The 22,386-nt window shown below is 42.8% G+C and overlaps 1 protein-coding gene across 1 annotated transcript in view; it reads left to right on the top strand.

The window, feature by feature from the left end:
• DAPP1 (dual adaptor of phosphotyrosine and 3-phosphoinositides 1) overlaps positions 1-22,386 on the top strand; it is a 49,406-nt gene that overhangs the window by 14,921 nt on the left and 12,099 nt on the right. The window contains exons 2-4 of the mRNA XM_082729075.1: positions 5,904-6,026; positions 9,852-9,985; positions 22,196-22,326. Coding sequence (XP_082585201.1) covers positions 5,904-6,026; positions 9,852-9,985; positions 22,196-22,326 — 388 coding nt within the window. The remainder of the gene's footprint in view (positions 1-5,903; positions 6,027-9,851; positions 9,986-22,195; positions 22,327-22,386) is intronic.

Raw genomic sequence — 22,386 nt, 5'->3', positions numbered from 1 at the left:
AATAAAATTGAAAAAAAAAACTATAAACCAACCTGATGGTAGGGGAGTGTACATGGATTTTATTCCCTAAGCTAAACATTTTTTTAGAGATCCATTTATTTATTTGAGAGAGAGAGAGGATGTGTGTGCAGGGGTGAGTCAGGTTGAGGGGCAGAGGAAGAAGGAGAGAGAGAGAGAATCTTAAGCAGTCTCCCCACTGAGCACAGAGCCCAACATGGAGCTTGATCTCATGACCCTGAGGTCTTGACCTGAACAGAAAACAAGGGGCAGGTGCTTAACCAACTGAACACCAGATGCCCCTAAGCTAAACATTTTTAATAGTCTGATTTTTTAGAGCTTAGAAGCATATATAATTTTTAGAGTCACCAGAAATAAGTTTACTGGGAAGCCAATGAGGCCGCAGCTTCAGGGCCCCTCTCTGGTACAGACCCTAGTCATATAGTTAATAAATGTCATCCATTCAGAGTATTTAAGATTAGTTCCTATACATGAAAATGGAATCTTAGAACTCATATGTAAGAGAAATGTGATAGAGGTCCCAGAATTTGGCAATGATTTAAAAACTTGATTACCCATAAGCCTGAAAATAAATTTTCTATGCTGTGAATAATTTAAAAAAAAAATTCTAGATGAGACTGACTTATTATTCTAGTCTCTCTCTGGAAAACTATATTATAAAATTGTTGTCATGTAAAGAAATAAAGATAATACAACCAAAAATATAGAGGAAAAAAGTATAAGGGTATGGGAGGCAGTTAATGAAAATAAGTTGTTTTTCTTGGTTTTGTGATGTTTGTTAGCTTTTTAAATGTCTCTTTTTTGTGTGATTTCTCATTCTACATAATTATTTAATTTTGTGTAATTTTATATCGATTTTCTTAAAGAGAATTGCAAATTTTACAAGCTTCAAGCTGTCTAAAATCTGACCCTTTGGCCTAATAATCAGAATAACAACAACAACAAAAATGTTTTAAACGGTTCCAGTGATAGGAATTTAGTTGGAAAACAGTTCCGTGCAATTAGGTCTTTATGTGAGGAGCTGTGATGTGTGCATATGAAGCCGTAAAAATCGCTGTAGCATCAGCCAAGGACCCGTCAATCCCCAGCGCCCTCTGTCACTCGGCCAACCTCCCAGCTTCGTCACCACACCTGACGGCTGCCCGCTGCACCCGCCCCGGGTTGCTTACGCCGCCACCGAGTGCTGCTCTGATGCGAGACACACCATTCTCTGGTTTCCAGCCCTGCTCGCCTGTCATTCCTTTCCCTGAACAACAGTCACTCCAAATCTCACCGTGCTTTACATGGAGGAAAAAGTTTCTCTCTCTCCCCCGCTTCCCCCTGAGTGCTAGGTCACGTCCAGTGTTCAATAAACAGCAGCGGAATAAAGGAAAGAATAAAACAAATTATTAGCAGGGCTGTCTCTGGAGGTTGGCATAAAGAAGACCTTAACTGCTTCTCTTTATTTCCAGTTCTAGTCTCCCGGTGGATGGATGAATGTGTTTTATTATTATTTTTTGGATCAAGCCAAATCAGAAACTGTGACGGAGCTACAGTCTTCCTTAACAACACCCTTCACCTGGGTTCCTTCCAGGATTTGAGTTTGGTGGTGTATTTTTTTCAGACTTCTATTTTATGCTTTTGCATACCTGTATATGATTGTGTGTATGTGTGGTATTGTTTGGGTGGAAAGGAAAGTTTTGTGGTTTGTTTTTTTTTTCAATTAAGAGGTGTCATCCTGTACCTGTCACTAGTCCTCTAACTTAATAACGTGTTCTGGGACCCCTCAGCTTTGATGTGTGCGTGTACACAAACATCCTCAGTGATGCGTAGTGGGAGTGCACTTGGCTTCTGAGCAAAACAATTTTCAGGTGTTTACGACTGCATTGCTCTTTGTTGCAAGTTAAGTATTCTGGGCACCTGGAATGCTTAACTTGTAACAAAGAACAGTGAACACCCACCACCCACGACCCCCCTTGGCACAAAGTGCTCATAGCACCTGACCCCTTGCCTTCATCAACAAAATGCTCTCAATGCCTTTTCACCCTCAGTTAACTTCTTACATAATCTTTTAGGAGCTCTCAACTTTATTTATCACTTTGCTGCTGGCAGATATTTAGGATGGTTCCAAATTTTTACTCTCACCGACAAGTCTGCAATAAACACCTTTGTTCCTATTTCCTTCCGCTTATGTGTGAGTATTGCAAGAGGCTGACTCTAGACAGGAATCCCTGGTCACATGCCCTTGTTCGGCTCCCCTGTGCTAGATTCCCCTCCAGCCTTCTACCCTTCTACCAGCAGTGAGTGGTAATACCCACAGCCCTGTATTCTTCAATACCTAATACTGTCTAATTCTTCAATTTTAGCCATGCTGATGAGTAAAGAAAATACCACGTTGTTGTCTTAATTTACAGTTCTCTAATTAGTATTGAGACTATTTGAAATTCATATTTGCTTCTTTGTGAAAGACTCCCACTTTCTCTTCCATATGTGTACATATTTTAATTTTTACTACATATGATTTATAATTGGAAAAAATAATACACAATTTACAAAATAACTTACTGTCCTTCACGGCCTATTCAGATATTGGCTCATTCAAACAATGGTCTTGATCTTTCTTCCTGGAACCATTCTCTGGAACGTAGTTTGCAAAGTACTTAGCTTACCCTCCTGACTAAATTAGTGGAGACTAGACCGGGGCTTTTCCATTTCTATTGCCTTTGACCTGCCTTGTATAATGCCTTGTGTAATGTGTGGCACAGATTTGAAGCTTAATAAATCAAAATTGGAATGATAAAAGATAGAGAAGGTTGTTATGAGAAAACTGTCAGCTTTATTTTCAACCTTTGGCTCTTTGTGGACACCGTCTTGAATGATCCTTACCGAAAGTGGACATAGACCTAGAAAGGACATGTAATGTTATTTGGATTTAGAGTCACTTTCCCAGAAGATACATTCATCAGAATTACTAGGAAAGGGATACTAAACTCAACTAAAAGAGGAAGGTCAGATGTGGAAGAGCTCTTCGGGGAATGAGGATTCCATTGCCCCAGAGACATCTTGAAATGTGGGAGGCTGCCTGGTAGTCTCTGTCTTAGGTCAGCCCAGGCCCAGGACTCGATAAAACCCAACGGGATGGCAATAGTGACTCAGCTAAGCTGTCAGCCAGAAACTAACCCGTGCTGAGATACTCCACATTCAGGACAGTGTGATTCTCCCTGCTTTACGCTCAAGTGTTTCTCGTATGTTTATGATATATTGTTATGATTTGAAAGGTGAGCATAAAAAAATTCTTCCTGAAAACTGACATCTGGCTATAATTACCAGAAGAATTCTGTAAATGTTTTCAACACAGACTTCAGATCTCACTGACAAGAATCCAAAAAAATGTCCAAGCCCTTTATGTTTTAGAATTTCATTAATCAAGTTTTATCACTTCAAAGAAGTAACCTATTGGCTCAAACAGAATCTTACACCAAAGTGTTCATCCAAAAAGTAATTATTGGCATGATGTATTTAAGGACTTGTGACCTTGTGGAGATTTCACCTGTCAAAAAGAATTAGTAGCCAAACCTGGAGTATTTTTTATAGCTTCACTTTTAATTCCACAATTGTCCTTTTTCTATTGAGGCATAACTGATATACAACATTGTATTCATTCCAGATTCCAACTGTCCTTTGAAAGCATATTGTAATGAGAAGATTTGAACTTGTCTGAATCAGTTCAAGGAAGGGGAGGCTTCTTTGTGCATCAACAACTGAGTGATCCTATAGAAATGTTTCTCTTTGCCATTGCTTCCAGCCCACAAATACATTTCTAATACTGGATGGGGGCGTCTGTGCCCCACAGAGGAAATATGCTAAAGAAAGATGTATTGGGAAATGCAGATTTAGAAAACAGATTGCTTGGAGACCTATGTAGAAACTTCCTTCCACAGATGGTCTTACATGGACTGTTTATTATCAGGCTAAAGTTTCATGCCGGAGGGATGTCCCAGTAGACGACAGCAGAAGCCCTCACCCTCAGAGTAGGACTCTTCCTTGAAGTTTTGTTTTTGTTTTTTTGTTTGTTTGTTTTTTAAGATTTTATTTATTTGAAATAGAGAGAGAGAGAGAGCACAAGTGGGGAGGGCAGAGGGAGAGGGAGAAGTCGATGCCCCGCTGAGCAGGGAGCCTGAGGCCTGGCTGGATCCCAGGACCCTGGGATTGTGAGCTGAGCCAAAGCAGACACTTAACCGACTGAGCCCCCCAGGCACCTGTCTTCCTTGAGGTTCCTGTACACTATCCATTCATCTTCAATAGCTCTTCCGTCACTGGCATAGTTGACATCACTTGTGTAGTTGCCTATGACCCCTTCCTCTCCACTGCCCTGAGCTGGGGGTCCCTTGCAGGGGCGACTATCCCCTGTACCTAACTTCCCATTTTCCAAAATAAACTCAAGATAATAAAAAAATTATATTTGAGGCCGAAGAAAATCACATTGATGAGAAGTAGCACAAGTTAGGGTTCGTGGGTCTCAGTGGTTTCATGTAACCACTACCATGTCCTGAGTTCTGATGTTTGCCAGGCCTGTTTCGGCCATTTCATGTGTGTGAATGTGAGTGGTACTCACAACTGCCCATGGGATATGGCTAGTGTGAATCCTGTTTTAGAAGTGAGAAAGCTGAAGCTCTGACTGGTTACGTAACTTGCCCAGGGTTGTGCAGCTGGTAGAGGTGTCTATCACCTAGATAGGACTCAGAGTGAACCAACTCCAGGGGCCACAATCCCATCTCACCATGCTGGACTGCATCTAGTGAGTCATTTAAAAAATGTGTAAGATCTATGGGGAAAGGAGCAGATCAGTGTGCCTAGAATGCTCTTATTTCCACAGAGTTAGGAGGTGGGGGTTGTACTAGAATGCCTTCAGATGCATAGCTGTCTCTGAGGGGGAAACATGGGGAAACGGCTGACCTTGGTGTCCTCTGGAAAGAAAACAGGGGAACTGGGGATTCAGGGTGAGAACAGGGTTTTTACTGAGTCTTCTTTTTGAGCCACTTGGGGTTTTTTCTTCTACCATGGATCTACGTTACCTTTTCTAAAACAAACTTTTTAAAAAACATATAGATTGATTTGAAACTCCTTGGGACTTCTCTGGCTCCTCAGATACTTGTCAGTTTGAAACACGATCTGATGGGGTTTACGTGTCAGTATAAAACATTGGAATTCCTTGTGTTCAGCTTCATCTCACTGATGACTGTGGACTTCAGTATAGTAGCTCAGAGGTTTGCCAACACTGCAAGAAGCAGGACCATACTTGCAAAAGAGCTTGTGAGAGAGAGATCAAGAGAAAGAAAATTGGCCAAATCTTATTGTTAATGGTTATTTTTTTTTAATTTAATTTAATTTTTTTTATAAACATATATTTTTATCCCCAGGGGTACAGGTCTGTGAATCACCAGGTTTACACACTTCACAGCACTCACCAAAGCACATACCCTCCCCAATGTCCATAATCCCGCCCCCTTCTTCCCAACCCCCCTCCCCCCAGCAACCCTCAGTTTGTTTTGTGAGATTAAGAGTCACTTATGGTTTGTCTTAATGGTTATTTTTGACTGGGACTTTGAAAAAAATCTTGCTAAAGGGAAGACCCTATCTCCAAATAAGGTCACATGCTGAAGTACTGGGATTTAGGACTTCAACATACGAATTATCAGGACACAGTTCAACCCATGACCTTGCTTTTCGCCAGTTTTCTCTACTTTCCCCTCAGCCCGGCCCAGAGAGTTCCTTGTCCTGATGTTTGGTCTCTGGGGTACCTGTGGTGGAGAACATGGCTGAGGTCATCTCTGAGAGGAAAACCCAGTAAAGGAAGAGTCGCCTGTGGTGAGGCCCAAGTGAAAGTGTGGTTCTCTCCTTCCTAGGTGGTATCACGGCAACCTCACACGCCACGCGGCCGAGGCTCTTCTCCTCTCAAACGGATGTGACGGCAGCTACCTTCTGAGGGACAGCAATGAAAGTACGGGGCTGTACTCTCTCTCTGTGAGGTAGGACGCTGAGGAACTCTATGAATTCAACATTGTTCCAACTCTTCCTTACACAGGCATTGACTCTATCATCACACGCACATTGCCAGGTAACAACATTCTCACATTGCCAGAAAAAAATTCTCTTGACTCCTGGGAGACCTGCAGCTCTAAGGATTCCAAGGCCTGAATGGTGGACTGTGAGGACTGTTCTTTCTCCTTCCCTCAGCAGGAAAGGAAACGGGAGAGCCTAAAGACACTGTATGAATTGTTTAGTGTCTCACTTACCTGATGGAGAAACTGAAACCCAAAGTGCTAAATTGTCTTTGCACCCCATTAATCATTGATAGAAACAGCACCGGAATCCAAATTCCTGAAACCTGGCCCGGTGTCCTCTTAATAGTTCTTGCTAGCCCTGGAAAATCAGAACGATTTGTGACTGTGCAACATTCATAATCACAAACTCAAGCAGGCAGTAAGGCAAATTTTAAGGTTGTTTTTTTTTTTTCTTTCTATAAATGGATTGACCTTTCTCCAAGCTCCACTTCCTCTGAGTGTTAATGGAATTAATGTGGTCCCTACACAGATCTAACCTGTATAATGGTCCAGTCCTTCCAGGGTCCCTCTCCTCCCCTGCTTCCTTCTAGCTGGCCTCTTGATCAGGGAAGCTGACCTCGCCCCGTGATAATTGGGAGGAGGCATTGGTTTTCGGTCAGCATCTGTCACCTTGGCCTCTGCGGGCGTGTAGCAAGGCTTTCTGGGTTTATGGGGAGTTGCCTTCTGCTTAGACTGGGGATGTGAGGCTCCATGAAATTGACAACCTCAAACGGTTACTGTTTTTTTTGCTGTTCTAATAGCACCTCCATGTGCTCCTGAAAAGGTCCCTTGGGGGGGCTCCTGAGTGGCTCGGTTGGTTAATCAACTGCCTTCAGCTCATGTTATGATCTTAGGGGTCCTGGGATTGAGCCCCAGGCCAGACTCTCTGCTCCTCGGGGAGCCTGCTGCCTCTCCCTCTCCCTCTGCCTACCTCTCCCCCTGCTTGTGCTCCCTCTGTCAAATAAATGAATAAAATCTTTTAAAAAAAGTGTCCCTTGATGTAGCACCCCTCACGCTGATCTGACATGAGGTTTTCTCTATTCTTTTCTGCCCCACATGGTCTAGGCCTCCTCGTCACTAACTCAACATCTACATCTACAATCCTTTACCTCTGAATCCTTTACCCTGAATCCAGATTAGAGACCATTTGGTTTTGGTTTTGTTTTTCTGTTTTTTTTTTTTTTTTTTTTTTTTTTTTAATCTCCTCTCCCTCTGATAGGGGCAAAGACTGGCTTCAAAAGTATTTCCCGAAATAATTGATGGCAGGTTTCTATGAGCTCAAAAGCCAAGAATTAATTTTCTTTTCTTCTCTTTGTGCTTCTGAACTTCCGTATTTTCTGTGCCCATAATGAATTACCCCAAACTCAGTGGCTTTACACAACTCCATTGATCATCTCACAGTCTCTGTGTGTTGCAAGCCCAGGTGGTTTCTCCAGTTTCTCTGCTGGGGCTCCTGCCAGGCCGAAACCAAGGTGCCGGCTGACGTTGTGGTTCAGCCGGGACTCAGAGTCCTCTTCCCTCGACCTCTTCTTTTTGGCTTCATTCCTTTTCATTCATTTCCTTACTGCTGTAGGACTGAGCTCCATCTTTTCCATGCTGCTATTGACCAGGGACCAGGGTCAGCCTCTGGAATCCACACATAGTTAGTTCCCTGCCAAGTGGCCCCCACAGGCAGTTCACAGCACAGATGTTTGCTTCCTTCTAGAACAGTCTCTCTGATCTCCTCTCCTGTGACCAGCCAGAAAGAACTCTTTGCTTTTACCAGGACTCTCACATGATTAGGTCAGGCCCACCCACACCATCTCCCTGTTGTCAGGTCAGCTAATGCAGGGCCTGAATTATCTGCAAAATCCCTTCATAGTAGCATCTATACTAGCATTTTATTGAATAAATGGGAAAGGTTTATGTAGTCCAGGGACTGAGAATCAGAGTTGCGATAGCTAGCTGCCTGCCACATCGTGGAAGGGAGATGGGATAAATAAGAGGTCATGGAGAAAACACACACACACACACACACACACACACACACTTCGCACATTCATTAACATTTTTCATGTTACTCTGCTATATTTTGCTTAGAATTTTTCTAAATAACATTTTTGGGAAAAGTATTCATCAGACATGAAATTCTGCTCAGGTAGAAGCAAGAATGGTGCTTTCTCTGATAGACAGCTACAGGTGAAAATCTCATCAGGTCATTAGGCTGCAAATCGTTTAATGCATAGCTCTTCCCCAAATCACTTAACAAACCTGCGGGAGTATTCGATCAAAGAATGTTAACTTCTCACCTGTAGATGTCTCATGTGAGCAATTCGATCAGAAGCTTCTTACAAACAGGCGCATGTATATCCCATCTGTATAAAATTGTAAAATTCACCAATTTCCAAAACAAACACTTGGAAATACTTTCAGAAAAAGAAATAACCACCAGTAGAGGTGACAGGAACCATAGACTGGCTCAGAAGACTGGCCGATTTGACTCGTTCCCTGGTTCACTCCCTTAATAATCAGTGTTTGAGAGCATCCGCTCTATGCCGACCACGGTGGTGAGTGTTGAGAAGGTTCAGACTTCGCCCTGAGGAAGTACAGCCTCATGGGGAGTGGGATGCTGCACAGGTAGTTGTCTACAAGGTAGAATGCAGTAACCCACGGGAAAGAAAGCAAAATCTTTGCTTGGAGGGTTGAGGAGAGCAAAGCAAGTAACTTAAGATGGAAGGATCATGCAGTGACTGACAGAGTAGGTGGTATTTAAACTGATGCTTGATCAGAAACAAAGAGGACGCTGTTGCAGGTGAAGGGGACTGGGGGCTGTAAGAGCTAAGGGACAAGAGAAGAAACTTCTAGAAGAACTGTAAGTCCACTTGGCTTAGAGCAGCCATTCTTAGGGTGTGGTCCCCAGACCAGCAGCGTCACCGAGAACATGTTAAGGGTGCAAATTCCTGGGCTCCACACCTTGGAAGTACTGAATCAGGAATCCAGGGGGTAGGACCCAGAAATCTGGGTTTTAACAAGCCCTCCTGGTGATTCTGATTTCTGATGCTTGCTAAAGTTGGAGCAGGTCATTCATAGAGAAGAGAAGAATAGTGGGAGTCAAATAATGTATCTCTATGTAAGACACATAACATTTATATATATTATGTGTAATATAGAATTTATATATGCTTTCTATTTATATATGTAACTTATATTATAAATAATACGTGATTTATATATTTATATATAACTATATATACACTTACAATTTAAAATTTATTTAGTGCCCTGCCTTATTCCAAAAGTGAGGTGGCAAATGACGTTGTAGGAAATTGTGTATTTTATTCAGTAGGCAGTGGAACCAGCATGGCAAAAAAGGGCAAATTAAGTGACAGAAACAGAATTCAGATGGACTCCCAAACAAGTAAGAGAGAAGAGCCAAAAAGAGGAGAACTTGGGGAGGGTGCGATCTGCCATTTCTATCATTCCCTATTCTCTGCTGGTCTTAAATACTGAAGGGGGTTTTGGTCAAGGATAACTTTGGGTAAATCAGAGAATGCACGGGGAGAATCTCCTCTTGTCTTCTATTACAGTGAAAAACTGAGAAGAACTCTGCCAAAAAAAGCACGAGTACTTTAAAAATGCCAGTGGTTTCAATAGCTGCGTTGTAAGGCTCAGTTTTTAGAAGAGTTTAATGGTGATGCTAATACCTAAGTGTATATTCCTCTTCTTCTTCAAAACCTTAAATAACCTTAAGCATTTCTTTTTCCCTTTCAGAGCCAAAGACTCTGTCAAACACTTTCATGTTGAATATACTGGATATTCATTTAAATTTGGCTTTAATGAATTCTCATCTTTGAAGGATTTTGTCAAGCATTTTGCAAATCAGCCTTTGATTGGAAGTGAGACAGGTAAGCAATGAACAGATAGAGACTTCAACTAGGAGACATTGTTTCAGGATAGAGGAGGGACAGGGAGGATTTCATTAAATAGTTGTACTTCTGTTGAATTATGTGCTTATGATACACAATTAGATATGTTTGGAAACAATTTTTTTCAATTATTCTGCTATATGTTACATTAATAAACTATCCATATAGTTTATTAATATATTAATATATAATACAAACATTATATATACATACATATATACATATATACGTATGTATGTGTATATGTTTATATCAGTATCATCTTTGGGAAAAAAACAATGTGCTTCGTGCAAAGTAGATAGTTTTCTTAGAATGCGTCATTTAATGGATTGATATAAAATATACAATTTTTTAAAAGTAGTCTTTTCATTTTATAACAATAAATATAATCAACAAAGAAAGAAGAAAGGCTGGAACAACTTTCTGATTCCTCATAATTTTAGTATGGACCATTTGCATATTGGGGAGACCCATAAAAGATAATTTTGAACATTTAAAAACATAAAATTCTTACTTAAATTTCCACACACATCACTGAATATTGCAAGTATTGACTAGAAATTGCTCTCTTGAGCAAGGCCTTTATTCACCATAAAGTTCTGTTTCTCTTATCTTGGCTTTTTAAGTTTTTACACTAGACTTAAAGATGGATAGAAAATTTTGAATTTCCCCGTTTGAGTGGTTAAAGTCAAACTAGAATATTGCAGTTTTAAAAACAAAAAACACGTGACCTTGGTATTTGAATTATCCATCTTGGTTTTCTGTACCAGTTCCATAAAGTAAGCAGAAGATCACCCCTGTATCTGTGATACAGAATCACAATATTATGTGACCCGAGTGATGGCAACTCTCAGTTAATCAAAAGCTGGGCAATTCCAGAACTTGAGGCAGAAGAGGAACTCCAGACTTAGCAGCACTGCTGTTTTACCATGAACTTGTACATACTCATTTTCTGGGTAAACATGGCCAGTGGGCTTTCTGTTAACTTCACTGTGGTGGGGAGAGATGCCACCACTGGTTTTTCCTTTTCTGCTGTTTCTGTGGCCTGGATAGACCCTGAGATGAATCATACGGTATCAAGTGTAGACGAAAAGCACAGTGGAAACCACAAAATAGTTGCCTTACTTTATACTCACTGCACAAGACCTGTAATAGAATATTCCAAACTATGAACTTGAAGCTATAATTTTTTTTTTTTTCTGGTGGAAATTCTTCCAGTTGGCCCTGGAAGCTACCTCCTCATTTAACCAGCAATAGTTCTCATCACACATGGCAGGTGGGCCTGTATTATTTATTTCCATCGCTCCCAGCATTGGCAAGCTTTTCAGTTTCTCAAATCCCTTCACTTCCGACTGACTTATTTCCAACCCTCAGTTTTATTCACTTCTTGGTCACTAGAACTTGAGAAGAGACGTTTTGAAGCAAAAGACTTTGTTTTATCTGCCTCTGCTGTGTCCTTCTCCACGTCCCCCAGGTCCCGATATGTTGCATGACACTTCGGGTGAATGAATGGATGAGTGGGTGGAAAACTGTGCACGAGAACTCTGTGTTGCCTCAAAGCCATGAACAGTGTTATCTTGCAGCCTTCTTTCTTCCTCCAAGCAACATCAGTGTCCTTCTTTTAAACACTCCTCCTAGATTCTATTTTTAACCCTTTGGGTCATTCTCGGTGCTCCTTCCTGAACTTTCTCCAAGTTAGAGAAAAGGTGCACACTCTAACCTATCAAAATGTTTCAAAACAACAACAACAACTTTAAGAGCAAAGTGCATGTAGTGGTGTTTGGTTGAACCTTTCTGGCACAGGTCCAATCTCCAGCCAAAAGGATCACCTAAGATTTCGCTGAAGTATAGACACGTTGACATTGAATTCAGGACAATGAAATTTCCTGTAAATACATTAAGTTTCCCTGTTAATATGTCAGTCTAACTAAAGAAGGTTTACCATTAATCTATTAGGGATTATTAAAAAAAAAGTATAATCCTGACTGCTGGGGTAGTTTTATCCAAAGCTAGTATTATTAACATTAACCATAACTACTTTATGTATTGCGCTGAAACTCAGGAAACTAAGATTTTTATCCTCTCTGCTGCACCTTCTCTGTTCCATCATCATCCAACAGGGAATTTGATATTATTCGAATGCCTGTCACAGGCTCTTGATGCTTAAGAGTCTGTACTTGGCTTACTAACTTCCAGCCTTTGAGTTAGATTCCACGGACTCTGAAATATTCCTCTTATCTGTCCCAGCCAGATGAAGGCAAAGCCACTGAGGCTGGGAACAAGGGGGAAAACCCATGACAAGTGAGTGTTCTAGTTTTGCCCCTCTGAGAGTAATAGGCCTCAGGAAACAAGATAACGTGCTGAAGTCATGATGACTCTTAAGCCCAGCAGATTTTCAGAAGTCACAGTCAGCACTGTGACCTGTGAATAACAGTGAATGGAAACCAGGATGCCACCTTCCAAAAATAGGTCTCTTCTTACTCATTTAAGTATTGGCTCCTGGTGTTTACCTGCAGTGATGGGGGAACCTCCAGGCTCATGGTTTCTTGTTCACCATCAGAGGAAGGGCAAATTCCTAAAGTTTTCATTCAGGTAAAGATTACCAGGTATTTGCCTGCACGATGGATGAGGCTTGCAAGGGTTCTCACCTCCAGATCCTAGGAATGGAAAGGATTCGAACTGGGTATGTCAGTCCACTCCTTTTAGCCCAGACCCCCGTCAGGCCAGCATCCCCCTGCAGTGCATGGGGAGTGAATTTAAGAGAGACTTCCCCACACTTAATCTACTGGACACATTACCTCCTAGGGCAGCGGGGGGCGGTGGAGGGGAGAGAGGGGGAACCTCCAAAATAACCAATAGCCTTACACTTCACCTTATAGTCATACATAATATAGAGGGGATCCCAGGTTTTCCTTAGGCTCTGGGTCTTAAGAAAATCTTTGTATTGAGGAGACATAAAAGTGTTTACCTCAAGGGAAGAATACTATTTTGAGATATCCTTTTTCCTATTCTATTCCTATTCTCTACTCTTTAAACTCTGAGGATTTCTGTTTCCTCATTGGAAGAGTGAAGATTTCCTAAGCAAGATCTAAGCCCCCTGACAGCCTCAGTATTCTATTATTATAATTTCCCTTGCTATAATCTGCATTTAACCTTTCCAATCTCCATGAAAGTTTTTGTTCCCTCTAATTTCTCCTTACTGACACCCATAAATACTCTTAAGGTATTTCTGACTGTCAAATCCCAGTCATTTACTAAGTATATCAGAGAGACATTTGACATGTTCTCTCCCTTTACTTTCCTCGGTGGCTCTTTCTGTTCTAACATATTGCATAATTCACTTAAAAAAAAAATCTTTGCAAAAAAATTTTTTTTTAAATCTTTGCATTGCTATGTAAATCTTATGAGAAGAAAGATGTTTGTCAGTTTCGTACCCTGATCCTTCCTCCCAGTAAGAGAATAAATGCTGCTAATTATCCACATTTCATCATTTCATGTTGGTTTCCCATTCATCCATTGCCCAAGGCTGCTTTGCAACGTGCATGGCAACACTGTAACCAGCAAACTTCCGACAATTAACTTTTACTTCCAAAGTTTATGTGGAGCGTCATTTGAAATGATGCTTTATGTTGTATGTATGGTCAGTAATGATTAAATTCAGAATTTGACTTTCATTTGTAATCATAAGCTTCTATGTAAAACTTCCTTCATATGTGTACCTGGCTTCTAAAATTCAATTCAAATTAGACTTGGAAATTTGAGACTTTTTTATTAGCATGGATATGTTTGGTCCATTATCAATTTTTACTGTATTCTCTTGTAATTAGCTAAGTTTCATATATATAATCTTGAAAATTTAGACATCATTTATTTTATTTTATTTTATCTTATTTGAGAGAGAGCACATGCATGCACAAAGGAGCAGGGGAAGGTGGAGGGAGAGGCAGAAGGGTAGAGGAAGAGAGAAAGGGAGAGAGAGAATCAGACTCCCCACTGAATTGTGGAGTGCACAGGCCAATGCAGAACTTGATACCAGGATGCTGAGATCACAACCTGAGCCCAAGTCAGATGCTTAAATGACTGAAACACCCAAGTGGCCCTAGAGAGCATTTACTTTTATCCTTAAATATCCAAATATTATTAGAACAAAAATTACCTTTCCTATTACCTTTTGTTTCTATTAGGATACTTCTGTGTAGGGGCGCCTGGGTGGCTCAGTGGGTTAAAGCCTCTGCTTTCAGCTCAAGTCATGATCCCAGGGTCCTGGGATCAAGCCCCACATCGGGCTCTCTGCTCTGCAGGGAGCCTGCTTCCCCCAATCTCTCTCCCTGCCTCTCTTGCCTCCTTGTGATCTCTGTCTGTCAAATAAATAAATAAAAACCTTTTTTAAAAAAAGAATACTTCTGCGTATGAAATAGTCATACACAATGTATTATAGGAATTACTGTGCTGGGACTTTAATCACCTACCCAGCATGATACAAGTCAAGTGCTATGTTTGTGCTTACCCTTTATAATAATTGGTTCTCAGTTTTGAAGGTCCTATCTGGTTCTTTCTTAAATGTCAAATTTCCATTTCTCTTTTTGTCTTGATGTGGGGATTCCCAACCTCTTGATAACTGCTATAGTTATTATTATTTTATTTTGTAACCCCAGCCTTTTTACCCAGGTGGCATTTAAGAATAATGAAGTTAAAATTAATTGTAGTTTGAGACTTGTGTGACATTTCTGAAAATCATTGGTGACAACTCAGAATTCTGCCAAACCACAACCAAGAATCACTTCTTTAGCTTATGCTCACCAAAAAAGGAAATTTTCTTAGTTTGTGATGAGGTGTGTTCGAAAAAGGAAAAAGCAGGCAGGGCAGGAAAGGGAAGCAACATTTGTGGAGTGCTCATTGAGTTCCTAGCGTTCTATCAGACGTTTTCACATATATCAAATTCTTTTTTACTCTTCTGTACCACCCACCATAAATGTGAAAGTTGTCCCATTTTCAGATGAGGCGATCAAAACGTAGGCATTCTGAATTATTGGGGCGGGGGCACCGCTGGCAGGCATCAGAGCTGCGAGTGGAATCCAGGCCAACCTTGCTCTGAAGCATAGGGGCTTTCCATTCACATCACGTCTCCTGGTCTACCAGTCAGCTGGCAGCACGCCATCGCCACGGCAGTGTGACCCCGAGTGGGTCTGGATGGGAAGATTCCCTGCCACAGTGACCTAAGAGAATGTCTGTAGGACATGGCGGGGCTCTCCCCGACTCTCTTCTTTAAGGTCTGTAATGATATTTTTGGTATGTGATGTAAAGAATGTGAATCAGTTTGAGCCTCTGTCTTTGTATTTACTGCTGTTCTCATTTTATTTACATGAATGGCCTTTTGAGAAATGATACTGTCTCAAGAGGATATCAAGATATCAAGAGGATATCTTAAAACAGAAAAAAAGTCAACTAGAAAACACACACACAGAGAGGCCCATCTTATTTATGTCCCTCCAGAAAGGATACAAAACAGCCTCTATAAATACAGTCAGGTAAAATGAAATGTAAAGGTTGAATGGGAAGGTGGAAGAAAGGGAAACTGAGGCACAAAGACTTAATGGCCCCAGGAGGACAGTCTTTAATGGATAACGTACATTTACAGGAAACAGGACACAGCTCTGGTCACTCAGTGTCCTCGTACTTCTTACACCTGCCTTGAGCCTGGGTGTTCAACTGGATTTATAGGCTCTTAGTATGGGAAGGGAGCCTACAGACCATCTCATTTTTCCTCTACAAATGAAGAAACTGAGGTCTGGTGAGAAATGTTGAGGCAAAAACACACATCTCCATTCCTCAAGCTGCCTCTTAAAGAACCCATTTCTTCGAACTCTGATCCCTGTGTATGCTGTCTTGCCTACCACGGAGCATATTTCACAGGCTGTAGAGAGTTTCCATTGGGTGGCCACCATGGCTGAGAATAATACCGTAAAATGAGTAAACACAAGAACTCCCCGTTCAACTGCTCACCAGCTGGATGTCCTTGGGCAAATTACGTAACCTCTCTGAGATTCAGTTTCATCATCTTATAAATTAGAGCCGATGATCTAATAGTTCATGACTTACTGGTGAAGATTGGATGGGATTAAGTATGTAAGGCTATAAAAATAATTTTTAACACGTCTTTCCATGAAGCAGTTTATGGTAATTCACTCCGTCGTATTATATGCAAGAACTCTACCTTCTTTGGTAGATCATGAAGAGTTCGTGAGGGATGATTGAATTTCTGTTTATCAAATGTTTATGTCCTCTCCAAATTTTAAGCCAGTTCCACAGTGGATTCAGATGAAAGGTTAGGTCAAGTGGCCGCTCCAAAGAGAGTGACCTGACTTGACGTGGGTATTTTAACAGAATCTTCCAACCTGGCTGACTGACCTGCCTCTCATTCCTCTGTATAGTTCTCCCTGGGAGACTGGACAAGGGAACTTAAAGCCCCTGAATATGTAAATGAACACAGTTTCTCCAGCACCATTTTATAATGGGTTCAAGTTCATCTGCTGAGCAGGTTGCAAAGACAAAAGGAGAAAGATCTCAAATATTCCTGTCACTCCCTCTGGAAAGCTCCTTCCCACCAGCAAGAGGTGACAGAGGAAACTGCCACAGATATGCCAGTTGCCAAGCTTGTTTTCTGAACCCGAGGGCAAGGACAAAACATGGATGGACGTGGTCCTATTTTAATTGAGCAAATAGGTATTGAGCACCAACTATGAGCCACGCTGTGATGCTACTGACAGTAGAGTGATGAATCAGACATCATTCTTACCCTCAAACATCTTACAGTCTGGCCCGAGAAACCTGGTGGGTAAGCAGGTGCTTTAGTGCATAAAAGAAATACCCTGAATAAAAGTTTCCCTTTTAAGACTGAAGGAAACTTTGGTGGTTCTAGGCACTTTCAGGAGGAGAAGCTTCCAGGTTATTGACGCTGCTCCAGGAAAGTGGAGTGTTTCTCTCTGCTTCCTTTTCTCCTGTTGATCCTGAAAATACATTAGCAACACAACACAATGGCAAGCTCCTAGGATTGAAGGGAGGCCCCTGCTCTGCTCCCATTAAATAACTTTTAATTAAAAAAAAGTTTCCCTTGTAGGAGCTATATGTGCTCTTGAGCTACTCTCTGTTGCAGAGATCACCCCAGTGCCTGGGCGCGAGGCTGCTCCTCCGGTGTCCCGGAGGTCCCGCGAGGTCCCACAAGGTCCCGCAGGAATACAAGCCAGGGTCGGAGTGGGCGTCCTGTAAGTTAGCAGTGCAGCCACGGCAAACTGAACTGCCTCCCCTGGTCTGCTCTGATCCCCTCAAGAGCGTACCTCCACGCAGCGCTTCTGAAACCAGGTTTCACGTCAAAGGCAGGAAACGACCATCTCCTTCATGTAGCTCAGAAGCTGAAGTGAAACTTGCAGCCAGGTTTCCCAGACCTGTGGTCGCAGAGCTTCCTCTCTCCTCCCTCCACCAGCCCCTGCCTCCCATTGCTTTGTAGCTGAATTCTCCGAACAGATCCTGCTGTTCGTTTGGCCTATCACTCACCTGGAGTTCCTCCTGGAAGGGACCAAGGGCCTACCTTGGACCTTAGGTGGAAATATAATGAGTTTGTGGTGGCTACATTTTCTTAGTTTCTTTTGATTGCAAATGACAGAAACCCACCTTGGCTAGATGAATTTAAAAAACAAAAACAAAAACAGACATAAAAACAAAACAAAAAAGGTGGGGGAGAGAAGTGTTTTTTTTTGTTTGTTTGTTTTGTTTTGTTTTGTTTTTTTGGTAAGGATATTAGTATTCTTGTTCATAATATAAAGGCAGGATGAACACCAAGTGCCAATAAAGAATCAGCCCCATGATCACGGCAAGTCTGAGGCTTTCAGCAAACCGAAAAGCCTCCCTTGGCCTTGCTCTGATCACCTCAAAAATGTACCTCTGAGACATTTCTGAGACCTGGTTTTATGTGAAAGGCAGGAAAGAACAGTCTCCTTCATGTAGCTCGGAAACTGAAGATAGCGGGCCTTTTCTCTGGTAGATCCCTGGGAAGTGAGTCCCGTGAGTGCACTGGGGGGAGGTGTTTGTGGGGGACACCCAGGGTCTGTGGGGATCTACCCTGGAGTACAAGAATGGGACAGTCTCTGCTGAAGGGGAAATCATCGTAAGCCCAGCAGCTGTGCCAAGGAGTCTATGTATTGTTTTCTCCTTGACCAGAACCATCAAGCTAGGAAGACCTCAAGAGGTGGATTACCAGTGGGAGCTATCATTTTATAAGTAGATTGTCATTTTCTTCATTCCACCATTCAGTCTAGCCTCTTTCGTGGTCTTACTAGCTAAAGTCAATCTAAACTTAATTCTGCTTTCCTGTTGACTCATTAACATTTCTCTCGGTCTAGCGTTTGTTGGTTAAAGTTTAGAAGAGGTTTTTGAAATAGAATATTGTTCCCCCCAGTGAAGATTTGGACAGCTGTACTTGACGTTGAGGTCCCGTCCTTATCCTGGCGCAGGGTGATCATGACCCTGGGAGGTTGGCTCCTCCCAGGCTCTTCTCTGACGTAACCCTGACCAGCTATGGCATTCATGTATCCCCTCACTGATCAAGCCTTCATTATGTCAGCATCTCTGCTGGGAGGCGGGGACACAAATATACCTGCTCTGAAGGGACTCTCAGGGTTGGGAATTGCACCTGTTGGTTGGAAAGACAATGGGTTTACAATACCAAGTGGTTAAAGCATTGTGGCTCAGGCAGCACCCCTGCCCAGAGGTCCTTATACTGTAACACAGCGGCCCCCCAAGGCTGTCCTTATCTTCCAGGAACTGGTGACCCCCCCAAAGATGCCCACCTCTCTCCCTGCACCTGTGAATATGTTACGTTCTGTGGCAGGAGGGAATTAAGTTTGTAGGTGGAATTAAGACTACCCGTCCGCTGACTCTGGATGGGGAGGTTACTCTGGATTTTCCAGGTGGGCACCCTGTAATCATAAGGGTCCTTGTAAGTAAAAGATGGAGGCGGTAGAGGGAGACCCAGAGACATGGCAGTGTGGGCAGGTCTCACACGCATTGTTGCTGGCTTTGAAGATGGAGGAATGGGGCCACCAGGGAAGGGCTGGTGGCAGCTTCCAGAAGCTAGAAAAGACAGAATGGATACTTCCCTAGAGCCTTTCCAGAAAGAGAGCATCCCTGCCAATCCCTTGATTTTAGATTAATGGGACCCATTTCAGACTTCTGACCTTCAGAACTGTAAGATAAGAAATCTGAGTTGTTTTAAGCCCTATGGTGGTGGGGATTTGTCACAGAAACAAAGGGAAGTCACTACAGGTAGTATGCTTGGTTATGTGCAAAACCGGAATTAACTCGGTGTGTCTTTCCAGCACATCATTTAAAAAAAATTATTTTCATATTAAACATAGGGAAAAGGATGAAAATCTAGCATCCTCTGGGAAGAGAAAGCATGAGATTTCACATTTTTTCTAACTTGAAAACTGCTTTGAGGCTTTGGCTCCAGGCCCCTCTCCTCCACTGTCAGATGGAAGGTTTAGGAGGGGCCCGGGCGGCTTAAGAAAGGCCATTGGCGGCTACTAGACTCTGCCATTTTCATTCTTGGCAGAATGTCACACATGGGGCTTTTTTAACTCGACATTTAAAAATGCATGTTCCAGAGATGCGATCATTGGGTTTTCGTCTAAGAATTTAAAAATACTCTATATCAAAGCGTAATAACATCTCACATCTTCACAAAACACTTTTTATTCAGTGCTTCAGACAGCCTTGTGAAGAAAGGTCATTATTCTCACGTGTCCGAGGAGGAAACAGAAGCTAGAACGATTGTCCAGGGTCCACGGGAACAGAGTGGCAGTGGTGGCTCATTCCATGATGCCATGGTGACCGTCGGGCATATCATTGGAGGGAGGGGCATCTATGCGGGGGGCATCTTGGAGCCAGGCCCACATTCACGAGCACCTGGCACCGTTACAATGGTGTAACACGGCCCCCAAGCCGCGCAACGTCTGCTCTTGATTTCGGTGTCTCTGCTTTCATTATGACTCTAAAACTGTAAACCTGTCGCTGGCCCCTTGTCCTGATATGACTGGATCTGTTCTCATGAAAGGATCACCTTGACAAGAGAGCGCTGACAATGCGCAAGCATGGGATGGGGGCTGCGGGTCCCTGTGAAAGCCATTTTTCACTGTGATCCCAATGCTTCAGGTGTGACCTGGGTGCAGAAGAAGGAGGCCAGGGTCTCATTCTTCTCTGGGGCCCCGGTCAGAGACCCTCTCCTGGCTTTTCTCGGTGATTCTTGTCAAGGGACAGGAGGGGGTCCCATGGGCCTGTCATCAGAGGTCACAGGTGTTTCTTCAGTCAGTGGGTCATGCATACTCGAGCACTGAGCACCAGCACTATAATCAGCTGGCTTTGTTTGTAGGTGTATTATTATTATAATGTACTTTTTACCTGCAGAGCTGGTTGGTCTCTGTCCTCATTGTCTCTCTTAACACCAGTTCAAGTTCCATACTTTCGTTTTCTTTTTTTTTTTTTTTTCCTTCATTTATTTGAGAGACAAAAAGAGCATGAGCAGGAGGGAAGGGCAGAGGCCACGGGAGAAGCAGACTTTCCACTGAGCAGGGAGCGTGATGTGGGGCTCAATCCCAGGACCCTGGGATCGTGACCTGAGCCGAAGGCAGATGCTTAACCCACTGAGCCACCCAGTGCCCAAGGTCCATACTTTCTATAATCTTTCGAAGTACTTTTTCAAAGGCGCCTTCTCACCACCCTTATGAAATAACACCCTCTTCCTTACGCCTCCCTCATCACCTGCTATGCCTTTATCTTGCTCTGTTAGGGTTTCTTTTTTTTTTTAAGATTTTATTTATTTATTTGATAGAGAGAGATCACAAGTAGGCAGAGAGGCAGGCAGAGAGAGAGAGAGAAGGAAACAAGCTCCCTGCTGAGCAGAGAGCCCGATGCGGGACTCGATCCCAGGACCCTGAGATCATGACCTGAGCCGAAGGCAGCGGCTTAACCCACTGAGCCACCCAGGCGCCCCCACTCTCTGTTAGGGTTTCTATAACACTGCTCTCTCCTGACATATTGTATTTCTTTTCTTTTCTTTTTTTTTTTTTTTTTTTTTTCTGGCTCCCCAACCAGAGAAGCAGGTGCTGTATCTTCTTTGTTTGCTGTTGTATTCCCACGGCCTGGATGAGTGTCTGGCACATAGGAGAGCCCAGTAAATATTTGTTGAATGTATTACTGAGGTCTTTACATCTCCCTGAATGGTACAATCTCAGACCTGCCTTTACAAGACCCCAGTGAGATAAAAAGAAAGAAACCACAGCAAGGAGGAAGAAACCCTTAACTTACTCTTTTTGTAAAGTGTCTATTTCTGATCAGGTGATTGACTGGGGGAAGACCAAAGGTGTTGAGTCAGAAGTGCTCTCAGGTTTGGAGAGACACGCCGAAGCCCCCCAGAGCTGGCCCCTGTTGCAGCCCTTTTTCTGCCTGACCCTCTCCTCCAGGTGGAAGTAAGGGCAATCATGCATAAGGCAGTTCAGGTCACGTTCACTAGAGCAAAGCAGATTTTCATGTAGCTTATTTTGTTAATTGGGTGGTAAGAGACAGTAGGGATAATGCAACGAGTCCACTTTTCCTGAGACCCCCTGATCTGTTATAAGTTTGTTCTGTAACTAGTGAGCAATAAGGACTGTGGAATAAATCCTCTCATACCCCAGTGCATTCGTTCACTTTTACTTTCGTGGCTTTTGTAAAGCCTTCCTGTAAGTTTCCAGTTACAGCTGAAGGTCTAGATCCATGTGGACCCCTCCACGAAAGTTATTCCGAAGTGTTCCATGGAAGGGGTCTTTGGGGCCCCCAGGAGCCCCCAGCATGCGTCATCCTCATCTCTGACTCTGCTCTTATCACCCTGTTCATTTAAATGGCAACCCGTTAAGTAAGATCCATTGCTAGTTCTGTCTGAGCACTGGAAGGACAGAAATCATCTCCTCATGCTTTCTATATCCAGTGTCCACCTTAAGTGCCTGGCACATGGGTGCGACTCCAGAAACGTCGAGAAAATGAGCAAGTGAAAAGAAGAGATCGTAAGAGGCTAAAATCTAGCCGTGGTTCTCTGGTTGTTAGCCTGCGGGCCTTCTTTCTGGGGCTGCTCTCTGACGATGTTCTTCTGTCTTCACTCAGGCACCCTGATTGTCCTGAAACACCCCTACCCGAGAAAAGTGGAAGAACCTTCCATTTACGAGTCTGTCCGGGTTCACACAGCAATGCAGACGGGCAGAACGGAAAATGACCTCGTGCCCACCGCCCCTTCCGTAAGTGGCTGACCGTGGTGCCCTCGCAAATGTGCAAGGAAGTGTTAAGATACTTTAAGA

This window comes from Mustela nivalis (assembly GCF_964662115.1).
Source record: "Mustela nivalis genome assembly, chromosome: 4".
NCBI classification, from domain to species: Eukaryota; Metazoa; Chordata; class Mammalia; order Carnivora; family Mustelidae; genus Mustela; species Mustela nivalis.
This window is presented reverse-complemented; position numbering and strand designations above follow the sequence as displayed.